General features: G+C 34.6%; 1 protein-coding gene across 1 annotated transcript; it reads right to left on the bottom strand.

Moving 5' to 3' along the window:
- Positions 1-3,948: 3,948 nt before the first annotated feature.
- LOC133192410 (uncharacterized) lies at positions 3,949-13,847 on the bottom strand. Its single transcript, XM_061328421.1, has 12 exons — positions 13,740-13,847; positions 12,932-13,203; positions 10,945-11,076; positions 9,361-9,496; positions 8,811-8,972; positions 8,091-8,248; positions 7,673-7,855; positions 7,496-7,536; positions 5,149-5,262; positions 4,846-4,929; positions 4,436-4,491; positions 3,949-4,140 (listed from the first exon to the last, which is right to left on the bottom strand). Exons 1-12 carry the CDS (start codon positions 13,845-13,847, stop codon positions 3,949-3,951), a joined length of 1,638 nt encoding a protein of 545 aa, XP_061184405.1.
- Between the last annotated feature and the right edge of the window lie 595 nt (positions 13,848-14,442).

Genomic DNA, 14,442 nt, shown 5'->3' with positions numbered 1-14,442 from the left:
GTTTTTGTCCACAAAGAGATGTTTTAGATCGAAACTTTATTTCCCTCCTTGAAAAACGTCTTTGTTAATTAAAAATTAGATCAGTTTTTAAATCAAGGTTAATGACAATGAAGTTGATGTTACAAGGCGTTATAATGACCTTGTTTGCAAATAATGCCTACCGTTGGGTCGAGTTTTGACTTAAATGTTTTATACAAATTGTTATACAATTGCTTTCAAACTAATTTTGACCGTGAAATACTCTATTTACGTTATCAAAAAAGAAAGTTCAGGGCGGGCGTGTTCGTTCGACAAGAGATGATTACTTCTCCATGATCCCACCTCGGTTGCTTCCAGGGGTCTGTGTTTTTGTCCTTTTTAGCTTACCTGAGCTGAAAGCTCAAGTTAACCTTTCTGATCACAGTTTGATCGCCGTCCGTCTGTCTGTAAACTCTGCACATTTTCGACTTCTTCTCCATGCAGAGCCACTGGGCCAATTTCAAACAAATTTGTCACAAAGAATCCTTGGGTGAAGGGGATGCAAATCGCACAAACGAAGGACCACATCGTCTTTTAAGGAGGAGATAATTAAGAATTAGTGAAAATTTTGTGGCATCTTTTCAAAATCTTCTTCTCAACTATCGGCCAGAAAAGTTTAAACCTTCATCACATAGTGTAGATTCAAGTTTATTCAAATCATGACCCCAGGGGTAAGATGGAACCACAATGGGGGATCAAAGTTTTACAAAGGAATATATAGGATAAAATCTTTAAAACCCTTCTTAAGAACAACGAAGCCATGATTATTCATATTGATATGGAAACATCCTCAGATAAATGGTGTCGATTCAAGATTGTTTGGATCATGACCACCAGGGGTAGGTTGGACCACAAAGGGGAATCACTGGGGAAAAAAAATTTTAAAAAAACTTCTTCAAATATAAAAATATCTTTAGGTTGTGTAAATTCAAGTTTGTTCAAATCATGACCCCGGGGTAGGGTGGGGCCATAATAGGATCAAAGTTTTCCATAAAACTATATAGGAAGACATCTCTAAAAATTTTCTTTTCAAGAACAGCTTGGCCAAGATTAGTCATGATATTGATATGGAATCATCCTCAAATAATGTAGATTCATTTTCGTTCAAATCTTGACCCCCGATGTAAGGTATGGCCACAATTAGGGATCAAAATTTTACATAGGAATATAAGTAAAATTCTTTTAAAATCTCCTTCTCAAGAATAGTAAAGCCATGATTAGTCATATTGATATGAAAGAATCCTCCGGTAGTGTAGATTCAAGTTTGTTCAAATGACCTCGGGGATAGGGTGGGGCCACATTGGGGGATCAAAGTTTTACATAGGAATATATGGGGGAAAATCTTTTGAAGGACAGCTAGGCCAAGATTAGTCATATTCATATGAAAGAATCCTTAGGTAGTGTAGATTCAAGTTTGTTCAAATGTGCCCTGGGGTAGGGTGGGGCCACATTTTAAGAAAAAAATTTCTTCTCAAGAACAGCAAAGCCATGATTAGTCATATGAATATGGAAGTATCCTCAGATATTGTAGATTCAAAGGAGAAGGTACCGTTTTAGCTTTATTGTGCCCTAAAAATTTAATGTTTTCAAAAAAGTTTTGAAACTGGCTTAAATATTAGTTAAGTATATGACTGTGATAAATCCGGAAAGAATATGGTATGAAGGAGTACCATTCTGGAAATATGACGTCATTAATTTGAAGCATTTTTCTATTTTAAACAGAAAAAGCCTCAAAATGACCAATTTCAAGGGTTATTTTCCTTAACAAAATTGTGACCACAGCCGTCGCCCACTTTAATTTTCGGATATGTTGTGTAAAATTCTTTAAAAAATCACATTTCTCAAAATCTTTGTGGGCGATGCCTGTGGACAATATTATCTGAAAGAAAATTCTATTGAAAATTGGTGTCCTTTGCAACTTTTCAAGAAAATACGGGAAAATGCACAAGTTCATGACGTCACAATTAGCATTTAGAAAGTCATGTGAGAAAAATGATTTGTATGATCTTTCTGCATGGAATTTCAATGATTCAGAAAGCATGAGTTTTAATTTTTTACATCACTTTCATTTTTAGAAAAACACAGGGCAAGATTTGTATTGAAACCGTACCTTGTTCTTTGTTTAAATCATGACACATTGGGGTAGGGTGGGGTCACAAAAGGCAATTAAAGTTTTACATAAGAATATATAGAAGAAAAAATTTCTTGCTGAAGAACAGCAGGGCCTTATTTACTCGAGTGAGCGTTGTGGCCCTTGGGCCTCTTTTTTCGATCTGTTTTGTTATACATGTAGGATTTATGAGCTTCATCATTAGTCATTATGTATAATGCTTGGGATTGCTAGTTTGTGTCATACATATGGTTTCTGATTGCTTCTTGCTGAAAGCTGAAGCAATTGATCATTAGTGTGATGTATATATATTTATTTCCGATTGTCAGATCCACCACGAAAATTCAACAAGCCCTTTATTTTTCCAATCTAAGTTTTCTAAAATTCGATCTTTTCATATTTCGATCTTTTTTCAAAATGTTCTATGTTCCCGATATTTGTCACAGGAACGATCGATCTAGTAGGAAGCAATCTCAGTTGGTAGAGTGGGCACAGCCGAAACCCAATTCAAAACCAAGAAAAGGTCATCAGACGTAATTATTAATGGAGCACAACCGTAAACTATCTATTTAAAATGTTTTATATTATATTAATTATGAGGGGGTCACGCCCCCTACCCCGTGCAGCTGTTCCTGTCCAGTGTTGCAATTTCGAAACAAAAATGTTGATCTAAAATTAGCTATCATTGAAGTAATCATACTGGTCATATATTATATGACTTTTGTGCTCTCCTTCCCCTCGGCAAAAGCTGAGGGAAGTGAACACATCTATGTATCGGGCTTGAGAGCTATGATATCAGCATCCGGATTGTCCATTATGCAAGTTCAGTTAAAGTTCACAAACATCCTCTATTCATGACAAATAACTTCATATTTTGTACAACAGAGCCGGACATATGAGGATATTGATCATGTAAAATTATCTCGCTAAGTCTTGATAAATCTATGTACTGGAATTTGGAAATCATAGGCACATTTAATTCGAAATATCTGATGTTTTCCAGGCATTTTTCACGAGTGCCAGGAAAACGTCAGAACCGGCACCATTATGAAAAATGGAAATTTCACCGCCTCCAACTGAACTCGATTTTCGATGATTGCAAATCGAATAAAATGTCAAACTCACAACGTATCAACAGTACAATGCTTCTAGTTCTCACCAATATCGCTTAAAAGAAAATATCACTCTACATTTCGATACAGGTCTCACGAGATTTCAAAACGCACGAAATCAGAACAAACCTCAACAATTTGATGAAATGGTTTCTCCAGACACTTTATATTACAAAGGAACAATAAAAGTGATATTGGTAAGTACTAGAAGCATTGTACTGTTGATAAGAGGGAGTCCGACATTTGTATCGAAAATCGACCCGAGAATGCCGCCACCGGTTGCATTGAGGCGGCGCATTTCCACTTTTCATAATGGCGCCCGCTTCTGACGTTTTCCTGGCACGTCAAATATCAAGATCCTGAAAAACGCCTGGAAAACATCAGTTATTTCGGACTAATTTACATTGCATGAAAAAAAAATCTTTAGATAACATATGAAATCAGAGTATTCCTTTGATAACGCGTTTTGCCTGAAGAATTGAAAGTGACACTCCTTCCAGATTAATCCGAGATTCCTCTGCATGACTCTAACCCTCCAATTTTATATTGTGACATGTGCGGGTACATATTACAAAATAAAAGCGGAGGGTTGGGGTCGGAGGAATCTCGGTATACCTCCAGATAAGCCGCTAAGGTGCATGATTTTTATGTGTCCGTCTTCCTCTTAAGACGCAAAAACGATAAACATTGTATAACCGTAAATTTTATTTAACATCCATTTTTTACTAAGTCTTGTTCTTGTGTGACGTTATGAAGGTTCCCTGGAGACACTCTCTTTTTCTTCTCCCTAGAATCTGGTCTTTTTGCTGCAAACAGACACCACCAACAGCAACCTGTTGTTACGAACGCTAGAGCCACACCACCAATAGTACCCAGCACGGCGGGAACCACTTTGAAGTCCTAATCATAGCATCAATACTCATTTAGTTCTATCATATCGATTATATATGACCTTATTTTTTATTTTGTTTGAATATTTTATCAGAGACACTGATATGTTATGTTATGCTATCCAATCCTGTTCAATTTTGTGTTAATATTGTTTTGAGAGATAAAATACATACCGATTTCTTTTGAACTGAAAAAAAAATTATGGGAAAGCAACGTTATAATTTAAAAAAAAAGTAAGAAAAAGGAAAAGAAAAAAATATGTTTTATCTTCATATCACTCTATCTTGGGATATATTTTTTGTGCTTTGATATACGTACCTGTCACAGTCAACTCTATTTCACAATCGAGGCCAGTGAATCCTAGAAAAAGAAAATATTTTCCCGCTATATACAACCAACAAAACACGTTCACACATGCACACACACACACACACACACACCGAGGGAGAGAGAGAGAGAGACGCATGTAAGATTCTTTCAAGTTCTGCAAAATATTAAGTTATACAATAAACAATAATCAAATACCATTTTTATAAATATATATACTAATATATATATATATATATATATATATATATATATATATATATATATATATATATATATATATATATATATATATATATATATATATATATATATATTTGGGTCACCACCACATTTTTTATTTTAGTACAGCGATGCTTAAAATATTCTCTTTTTTTCAAAAATTACCTGAGATACATGCACATGTGTACATAGTTCCAGTGTCTACACAGGTTCCGTTGTTCTTGCAAGGGAAGTCTGCACATGTTACTTCTAAAATATTTAAATGACATTGTTAATATTTATTGTCTTTCTATTGTTTTCAGACTATAAAAATTATAATTAATATAAAAATATAAAGATAATTTTGAACATTCTTTGTAGATATTGTGTTGCCTTAAATCAAAACCATTGGGTATTTATAAGCTTGTACAGAGAAACACATTTATATATAGTATATATAGATTTCATGCTTGACTATTTTTGGCGTACTGTGTGAGCAGTCTTTGGGCTTGTATCCGTGCGGACATTTGCAGGTCCATCGTTTGTAAAGATCCACGCATTTCCCGCCATTCAGGCACGTGACTCCTCCGCAATCATCGCTGTCTGTATGTTTAATACAAATTAGAACAGTTCATTTATCTGTTTATAAAACATATTTATGTTTCTACTAACTGTATTTAAGAGGCATCACAGATTGGCACATCTTCCAAATTAATTTGCGAATCAGACAAAAATTGCTAGTTTGCAATCTTGCGTCTATACTGACATAGTGAAAACGAATGGATGGATTAAACGAATTCTTTTAACTTAAAAATCGCAATGAAAGCTTCGTATAGACGTGAATGACTATCAAGACTAGATAATAGTCTTCCCATCTAATGATGGTACCAATTCAATGAAATATGAAGTAACTATACTCCAAGTCCAAAGAAACAATATATGAATTGTGAGCAGAGCAAACACGAATCTCTGACAAGGTGCAGTGGTTGGACCAGGTGTCATGTATATTTGTCAAATATTGAAATTCAGTCTGATTTTTAATACCTGCAAACGTGCATCTGTACTTTGTATTTTTTTTTTGTTTTGTTTTAAATAAAAAAAGGCACCAACTTTCAGTACATGCATATTGTACAGAACATGGTGATTCCTGCTTAGTAGTGTTCAGTTAGTGAAAGAAACTCACGTGAGCCACGTGACATTCGGTGAGTCACTGTGAACTCAACACTAGCAATCCTTTTATCTTTATAGTATAACAATCTTGTTGTTGGATAACAGTAACTGAACATTTGCATAATCTGTGACTGTTTGCCTACATGTATATGTTGTTCAAAGGGACATCATGAACAGTGAACTGTTGAACAGTGACTTAGTGACCGAAGTAACATTATGCTTTCAATCACAAGAAGGTTTATGTAAGAAAAGTGTATGACAGCATGTTCTATCTTTAATTTAAAAAAACCCAGATACTTACCAATCGCTACAAGGGCTTAACCAAATAGAAATTAAGCTGGCCAAACTTTGTTTAAACGTGATTTCACTTAAGATCTGGTTGATTTTGTTTTAAAAAAATTATCAATATATGGTGAGTTTTTTTTTTTTTTTTTTAATTTTGAGGCAATTAGAAAACTGTTTATGCACACTATTATTTTGAAGTCACTAATTTTCGTGGTTGGTACGAAGAGACCCACGAATTTTTGTCTATCACGTAATTTCAAAATTTCAAATGCATAATCACTCAACACTTCTAAAACCGCGAAATCGAATCCCCTCAAAGCAATGCTTTTCCTCAAACCAAGAAAATTTGAACCATCGAAAATATGTTATTTTAATTTTACAGTACATACATTCTAAAAGGATTGTAATGTCTAAGGGAATCGGAATTTTGGGATCTTAATTTGTCGATAACGATAATGTAAAAGACATTAATAATATGGAGACAGCAAGTAGTTCTCTTTTTTTAATGGATCAACTCTTTTTGAGTTTGCAGAATAAAGTATGAGCTAGTCAGAATGATCACGATGAAGGGTAAATAATAATGGTAAATAACGAATCCTTGGTAAGGAATTATTCTCTCTCACATAGGAGAGAGAGAAAGCTCAATACTAAAATTCTGTACATTTTTTTTTTTACATATTAATGATTAAAAGGAAATATGATACTGGGAATACAGATTAATTCTATACATATTACTTATATGTTTCAATAGAATTTGAAAAAACCAAATAAATCAAGGCTTATGTTTTTATTATACTTCTTAGATCTTCACGATATTTCTGAGAAATATTTGTCAAAATAAATATTGAAAATTCATCGAATTAAAACACTGTCAAACATGCATTGCATTTAATATAAAGCACTGAATTTCATCATACATACCGATTCTTACTTCGCAGTGTTCGGGTAGTCAGAGGAACTCACGCAGCCACGTGACATATCATTAGTCACTGTGAAATTGACACTTATTTATCTCATGTAAAGGCTTTTATAGTATACAAGCCATTTTTGTATATATATATATATATATATATAAAGTAATTACGTAAATTCTAACATACTTATGTTACCCTGTGATACAAGCTTGTTGGTGAATTATTACAGCAATAAACATTTACATAATGGGAAGGAGAAGTGTGACGGCCGTTGTCCCTACGTTGTTCAAAGGGACATCATTTGAGTTAAGGGACTTGAGTAAAAGAAATAACGTTATGCAAATATCAAAAAATACCATCAATTACAAATAGAAAATGTATATATAAAAGGGAAGTGAATAGCGGAAGTTGAACCCTGTTTCGGACCAGTTTCGTTTAGAAAAAATGGATGTAAACTATTCACTTACCTATTAATACTGCTGTATAACAAAACCTGTCTGTGGTTATACTGGAAAGAGATAAATATCAATGTCACACCAAAAATATTCTAATTATCTAAGATTCTTAACTGATCTCTCTATCTATCTTTGCAACAATGCATCAAAGCACTACTATTTTAAGTCCACCACATTTCACAAACATACCCCTCTGTGCCACGTCCCCATACACAAAGTAAAGTATCGGCATACTGTCGGGGATCATATGACTTCCATACGTAACGAACTCTTCTGACGTCATCACGAAAATCACCTATCGTTCTATTTTCGTCGTCCGGAAGCACGGTGTACACTACACCAGCAAAGAAACTGGTTATAAACGTCGTGTCACTGAAATTTGCCCCAAAATTATTAAACTACAGAAAAAAATATTGTTTATAACTTGAATAAATTAAGCAATTGAATTGATGATTTAGGGCTAAGACAAGTTTATTAAAACAATTCGTAGCATAAATCATCATTTGATCATTGTCATGCTAAGACATTCATTTTATATATGAAAATTTTGTGATAAATCAATAATCTTATTTATTCTACCTTGATGTAATGAAGGAACGATTCTTACTTGATATTCGGTGATTGCATGTAGAAAGCCCCATTAAACTCCACGGGTTTACCCGCGTACGATACCCGAAACAAATTTCTAGGGTTTGGGATAACGCCATCAATTCTCATACCAATGTTACTGCATGATTGTTGTCTGTTTATAGTAGTTATCGTAAACTGCAATAATAGTACTATTTAAGATTTACTGAGAAAGGCAACGTTCATATTTCTAAGTTCTAATGAATAAGAATCTACCATTTGTCGAATCGAGTTGGGGAGAGGGTCTTCATACCCCTAGAATTTCATTTTCATGAAATTAACCAAGTACCCTACAGATGATTTCGAACCCTATCTTCTTAGTACTGTGGAATCATCATTGTTCGTGGGGGACCAAAGTTCGTGAGTTTCGTAGGTCACCCTTACCCACGAATTTATATCCATACGAATGTTTATTTTGTAAACATTTTGATTCATCGAATCTACCGAATAAACCAATAACCCACGAAATTATGTTCCCACGAAAAAGTAAAAATTTTCTTGCCTACGAACAATGACCCCTACGAATTAAAATGAATATATGAGAACACAGTCATGTAGATATCATTTTCTGCTTTTTCTTTTTGCTTGTGATTTTTTTTTTTTTGATTCGATCCATGGATGAACCTCAATCCCACCCCTCTCGAGAAAAAAATCCTGGATCCACCTATCTGTTACAGATAACCATTGTGTATCTACCAACCTGTGTTGGGATCTTGCTGATGGGTCGTCTGATGGACCTGACCTGATTCCCTACAGATATTGTATAATCCGGGTAGTCCTCCACCATTACCGTAATCCTGTAGTCTTTGTTTGGTTCGTAACCATACCGAGTGGTAGCAGGAATAGCTATAGAGCAAGTCTCCTGGATAAGGAAATTAGAACAATAGGGTTATGTGCATCTTTTAATCTTTGAATGCATTTACAATTAATGCAGTTACAATTAACAGTTTTTGAAATTTTGTCATCGTCGGAACCCAAGGGTTTTCTCTCCGTTACACTTTATTCAACCCGTGGGTCCCGACGATGAAAATTTGTAATTAGTGACATATTTTTGTTGACAAGATGTAGTTCCTTATTTTCATTTTAATAAACATCATATATTATAGACTGATACAAATACATATTAGTCATATTTCATTATTTCAGCAACGCAAAGGGTCTCATGTGAAAAAGCAAGTTTGTGCTAAATTGTGCAAAGCTCTTTTCACAATCATGGTCATGGAAGGCTGTGACCAGTGTTTGAATTTTACCCAGTTCAGTGTGATATTGGGAGCGCTAGTGCAAGCATCTCCACATTCTGTGGGAGTGGCCAGCCGACATCTTACAGAGTCTGCATCCGGGTCCTCGGCGGGAATGTTGATCACTGTTGTGCATCCAAACTGAATTCTGTGGGGAAAAGTGACAGTTGAACTTGACAGAACGGAGTGGTAGAGTGTAAATGGGACTTTAAAAAAAATCTTCATAAGGCTACCTTAATTTAAGCCTTCATTTTTGCTTAGAATTTGATTGTCACTTTAACGAATAAACAATCTGCAACCATAGACGAGTAGCAGGGCTAAACCAGCTTAGCTTGTCCCTAGGTGCTAGATAATGTATCCATCTTATCTATAGTTTTATTGAACGGATAACTCAACTACATGGACGAACATAGCAGACTTTGGATACAGATATCTCAAGTACAAGTAATTTTCGAAACAAAGTTTTGCGAAGTCAAGAGATGTTTGTTTAAAAATTTACTGAACTCCCAGAATAGGAGGAAACAAAACCAATCCAAAGTTTGAAGCAAAATAGTAAACAAGACAGCCAGCTCGGATTATGGAATTTAGCATCGAATGTCTAGCTAGCTTTCCTTTTTAGGAAACAGGCTATCATAATTGTTAAAGGCTGTATTACTTAAAAGGGGCTAAACACACCTAGCAGGGGCGAATATAGAGGGGGTGGTGGAACCCCCCCCCCCTGGAATTTTCAGTTATTAAATTTATATGTAAACGTAACCAAAAAATGACCATGGACCCCCCTCCCCAAGGAAACACGGATTCCTCTGAAAACGGTAAGGAGAGTCATGTATTTGAAGACTGTTCAGGTTAGGGCCAGTTGCTTTACTTTTTTTTTGGCTTGTCAAAAAATTTCAAAAAAGTCTTGACATGTATACCCCCTTGGATAAAAATCCTGAATCCTCCCCTGCCTAGTGCTCATTATATTATCCACACACACAAAAAAAATCGTGCCATTACCCACACAAAGTCTTTGTACATATTGTACAATACGAATGCGACAATTCGTTTCCTTGGAAAATAAACTTTTCTTTTTAAGAAAATTTAATGATATCGTGATCATGGTTCTGCCTAACAGTGCACAAATCTTTTTTGTTTTTGATTGGATGATTGATTGTATGTTGTTCTACGTCCCATTCGAGAATTTTTCACTCATATAGAGACGTCACCATATACCGGTGAATTGCTTCAAATTTAGACCTTTACTCGGCACTCAGGACTATTGAGCAGTGAGGGTTCTTTATCGTGCCAACGCCTGCCGTGACACGGGGCCTCGGTTTTTAAGGTCTCATCCGAAGGACCCGCAACTTCAAAGTGCCGAGCGCTTGGCGAAGGAACAGTTACTATACCTTTTTTTATCGACTTAGGTCAGTCGCGAACGGGGCTCCTACCCATGACCTTCCGATCACGGAGCGAGAACTTTTGATTTTGAAAAGAGAAGTTTATTATTTTGATATCGATTATAATTGTGTCACCATTAGAACGATAAATTTTCGTTCTAATGGTGACACTATTATAATCGATTATTAATTTGGAAATCTTCATCGTCAATAAACTTACCCTAATTCTGATGGCACCGCGGAGATCGGGCTGGCATTAGGCACTCCAGTATCATTTCGTATACCGAAGTCAAAGCCAGCGACCATCTTACCTAGTCCGGATGCGGGCGCCAGCCAGTCCAATCCGCTTAATCTACAATTGACCTTTATATTATAGTAAAGAACAAAAACGAAAAGAAAGCAAGATCTACATTGTACTGTAAAATCACTTATTTTAAATTTTTGTTGTTTGAGGAAAAAATAACTGGTTTGAGGGGATTTGATTTCGTGGTTAAAGGAGAAACATCATAAAAAGTATGGAATTTTATCATTTCGTTGGGGGTATAAATTCGTGGGTCTCTTCAAGCTACAAAAAAAAATAAAAATTAAACCCGTATGAAAATTAGTGATTTCAGAGTAATTAAGTGTGAATGCGATTCCTGTGTAATTTTTACACACGTGAACATTCCTTCATGCTTTCAAACTTTGGAAGAGTAATATATTATGATTGATTTAATGTTTATCTCATTAACATATTACATCTATAAGCTACTGTTAAGAATGTCATGCAGTTATAATAGCTGCACTCTTTGATTGGCTGTTTGGTAATGTTTTAAAAAAGCATCTTTCCAAAGAGAATTTGATTGAGATATCGAAATTTGGAATAATTATCAGTATTCCTAAAAATAGACTGTCAAAAAGTTTTACCCTGATACTTAAGCTGTAATTGTAGGTCACATATGCCGTATGCAAGTAGTAGTAGTTTTTTACCAAACGTAATCTTTTAACTACTGAAAATATTCATTGAAAGGCCAGTTGTCACCAACCCCAACCCCCTTAAACACACACACACGCACCCTCACACACACACTTTTTGTTGCAGTATAATCAAATCGTCTCATGGTAATGTATCAATAAACTTTGTTTGTCGAAAAAGTTGGAACCTACCCGGCCACACCCATCCCCCTCCCCTCAAATAGGATTTTCGAGTTTGGACAATATAAGTTTACTTGCTTGTCCAAAATTTTTCAGGTAATTTATCTTTTTTCAGCCCTCTCCTTTCAAAAACAATACTACGCGCCTGGTATGCATCTGACACATGATTATACCTGCAAAAACAATTTCTTTGCATGTTTGGTCATTTTTGAGTTTGTAATCAATAGGAAATAAACCTCTTTCAGAAAATTTAACCTGATATAGGTCTTGTATATTTGAAGTATTATTACTTAACATTCCCTGATGCAGTATCTAAGCAAGTTTGTTCAATGTAGGATATATATTCACCTCCTATTTTACGTGTAATTGTTATTTTTTTTTTTTTTTTTTTGTATTAAGTTATATGTGCCTCTTCCAAGGGTCCCTCCCCCCCTTTTTTTGGCGAAACTCGGAATAATTCGTAAGCAAACAACTGTGATTACGCTTATAATAAAATAAGACCTAATTTTAAGTTATACCAGACAGAGGTTACAGCAAGGTCACAAACTGTTCAATTCCTCAGTTCTATTGATTTTTCATCACGTTTAAATTAAGTATACATTGCTTCAGAAAACAAAAAAGCGCACGTTGCGTCTCTGCCAAATTAACATATTTTCTTCATCAATCTCGGACAAATCGTCATTTGTAAACCAGGTTCACTATAACGCTCCATTTAACAAAACAAAAAGTATATAGAATTTTGGAAAAAGTTGCACTAATAACCAAATCATATAAATGTTGCCACAAAGAACAAATTCGAGATTTTTTAATTGTCTGCCATCATGGCCTATACGATACTGGCAATTTTTTTAATCAGGTAAAATATATTTTTCGAAAATGTAAAATACGAGGTATGTGTTGAATCTTAAAAAAATCGCATGGAATGCCTCTTAATTTTTATTTAATTTTTTTTATTTTATTTTATTGCGATGCAGTTATACACATGCAATTCCTGCATTTTGAATAAAGCTGATAACTCAAAAACTGATTTTGAAATCATTAGTCAATTTTTTTTAGTTAGAAATATAACGTACGAGACTTCATAGGTATTGTTTATTTTCCACCCCGGGTAAAAGAAGAATGTTTCTCCCTGTTCCCATCCAGACAAATTACTGCTGCTGAATGCTGTTAACGTGTAACTGACGTCATGTAGTTCTGTGTTGGTAGAACATCCGGCAGTGCACCTCCATTTTAATGATGACAGTGAAGGAGGCAAGGAATTAAATTGTTTTCCAATGTCTTTTAGGGAACATGGCGGACCGCAGGGCCCTGTGCCTCTCTCCCAAACCAGTCTGTACGTTAATCTCTGACAATAAATTGAAAATTGATACACTGGAAACTCCTGTAACCTAGCTATAGACTTAAATTCATTAAAGAAAAAGGAGAGTTTCTGTGCTGAGTTTTTTTTTAAAAATGTAGAAGTTAGTTCTTTTACATTGAATTTCATATTGATCTCTGTAACGGAATATATGCCGTGGTGTCTCCATATATTTTGAGTAAAAGTATTTCTACAAGTTTTCATTTTTGGCAAAACTAAGACTAATTTTATTTTTCCCAGTTACATGCAGGTAGTTTTTTTTAATTTTTCAAATATGTTCATTTCTATAAAATTTCAAATTGATATTGAAAATTTGTGGAATTCAAATTTTTACCTTAAAAATCTCTAATCAATTGTAAACATTCGAGTATCATGATTTATTTTATCTGTAAATTGTCCTATTTTCCGAATTTCTTTCTTATTGGAGGCAAGACAAAAAAAACCTAACCACACCAAACCAAAGAAAAAAAAAACAAAAACATAGAAACAAAACAAAAACAAACAAACAAAATTTATATACTCACGGCGACATTGTTATAAAAATAACTGCTGATGGTTCCTCCGAGGAATTTTCCTTTCGTGTTGGAAATAATGAACAAAAGTAGTACCTCAATGATAAATGAAGCTTTCATTGGAGGCAAATTTCAGAAAACAGTTCGTCTTTCTTTCTTTGCCAAACTTAACATCAAAGGAGAGATAGTGCGATTTTTTTCAAATTTCGCACATTGACTAAGAAAAAAAGATGATACAGAATTATTGCGTTATCTATATGGAAAGAGTTTGTTAAAACGTCATAAATTTTTCGTTGAGAACCAATATGTCACCCTAAATCAGTACGCGGCTATCCAGATTTTAATATCTTCTATATTCAATATGCGTCTTATCACTCGCAATATGAGAGTCAAACAAAAGGTCTATAGTGGACCAACTGAATGACACTTAAACTTGCCGACCTTTCGCACCTAATTATTTGGAAAAATTATACCCAAATGTTCCAATTGAATCGGGTAGACAAAGTTCCATTTATCAAAATCCTCTGGAATGTTTCAACAATTGCACGTTTATCTGACCTATTATATACTATCACATATTCATAAGACCTCAGCTAGGAGATGCTTTTTGCCATTTGGAGCATTTTGATAGATTTTGTCACGGAAGGGATTAAATCTTTTGGGACGTTTTATCGGCTTTTCGACAGTCCCTTTGCTACCAGAGGGGATTTTTATC

Source organism: Saccostrea echinata, unplaced genomic scaffold (genome assembly GCF_033153115.1).
Source record: "Saccostrea echinata isolate AGI-Se365-2 ecotype Australia unplaced genomic scaffold, CSIRO_AGI_Sech_v1 ptg000025l, whole genome shotgun sequence".
Classification (NCBI taxonomy): Eukaryota; Metazoa; Mollusca; class Bivalvia; order Ostreida; family Ostreidae; genus Saccostrea; species Saccostrea echinata.
The sequence above is the reverse complement of the archived record's forward strand: the minus strand, read 5'-3'. Positions and strand labels throughout refer to the sequence as shown.

Bases quoted from the DNA above. Each gene is read 5' to 3' on its own strand.
- LOC133192410 (XM_061328421.1), bottom strand. From the start codon at position 13,847: ATGAAAGCTTCATTTATCATTGAGGTACTACTTTTGTTCATTATTTCC. The intron at 8,249-8,810 runs GTTGGTAGATAC...CTATTATTGCAG, and splicing joins TCAGCAAGATCCCAACACAG to TTTACGATAACTACTATAAA. The intron at 4,930-5,148 runs GTACGCCAAAAA...TAAATATTTTAG, and splicing joins GCCCAAAGACTGCTCACACA to AAGTAACATGTGCAGACTTC.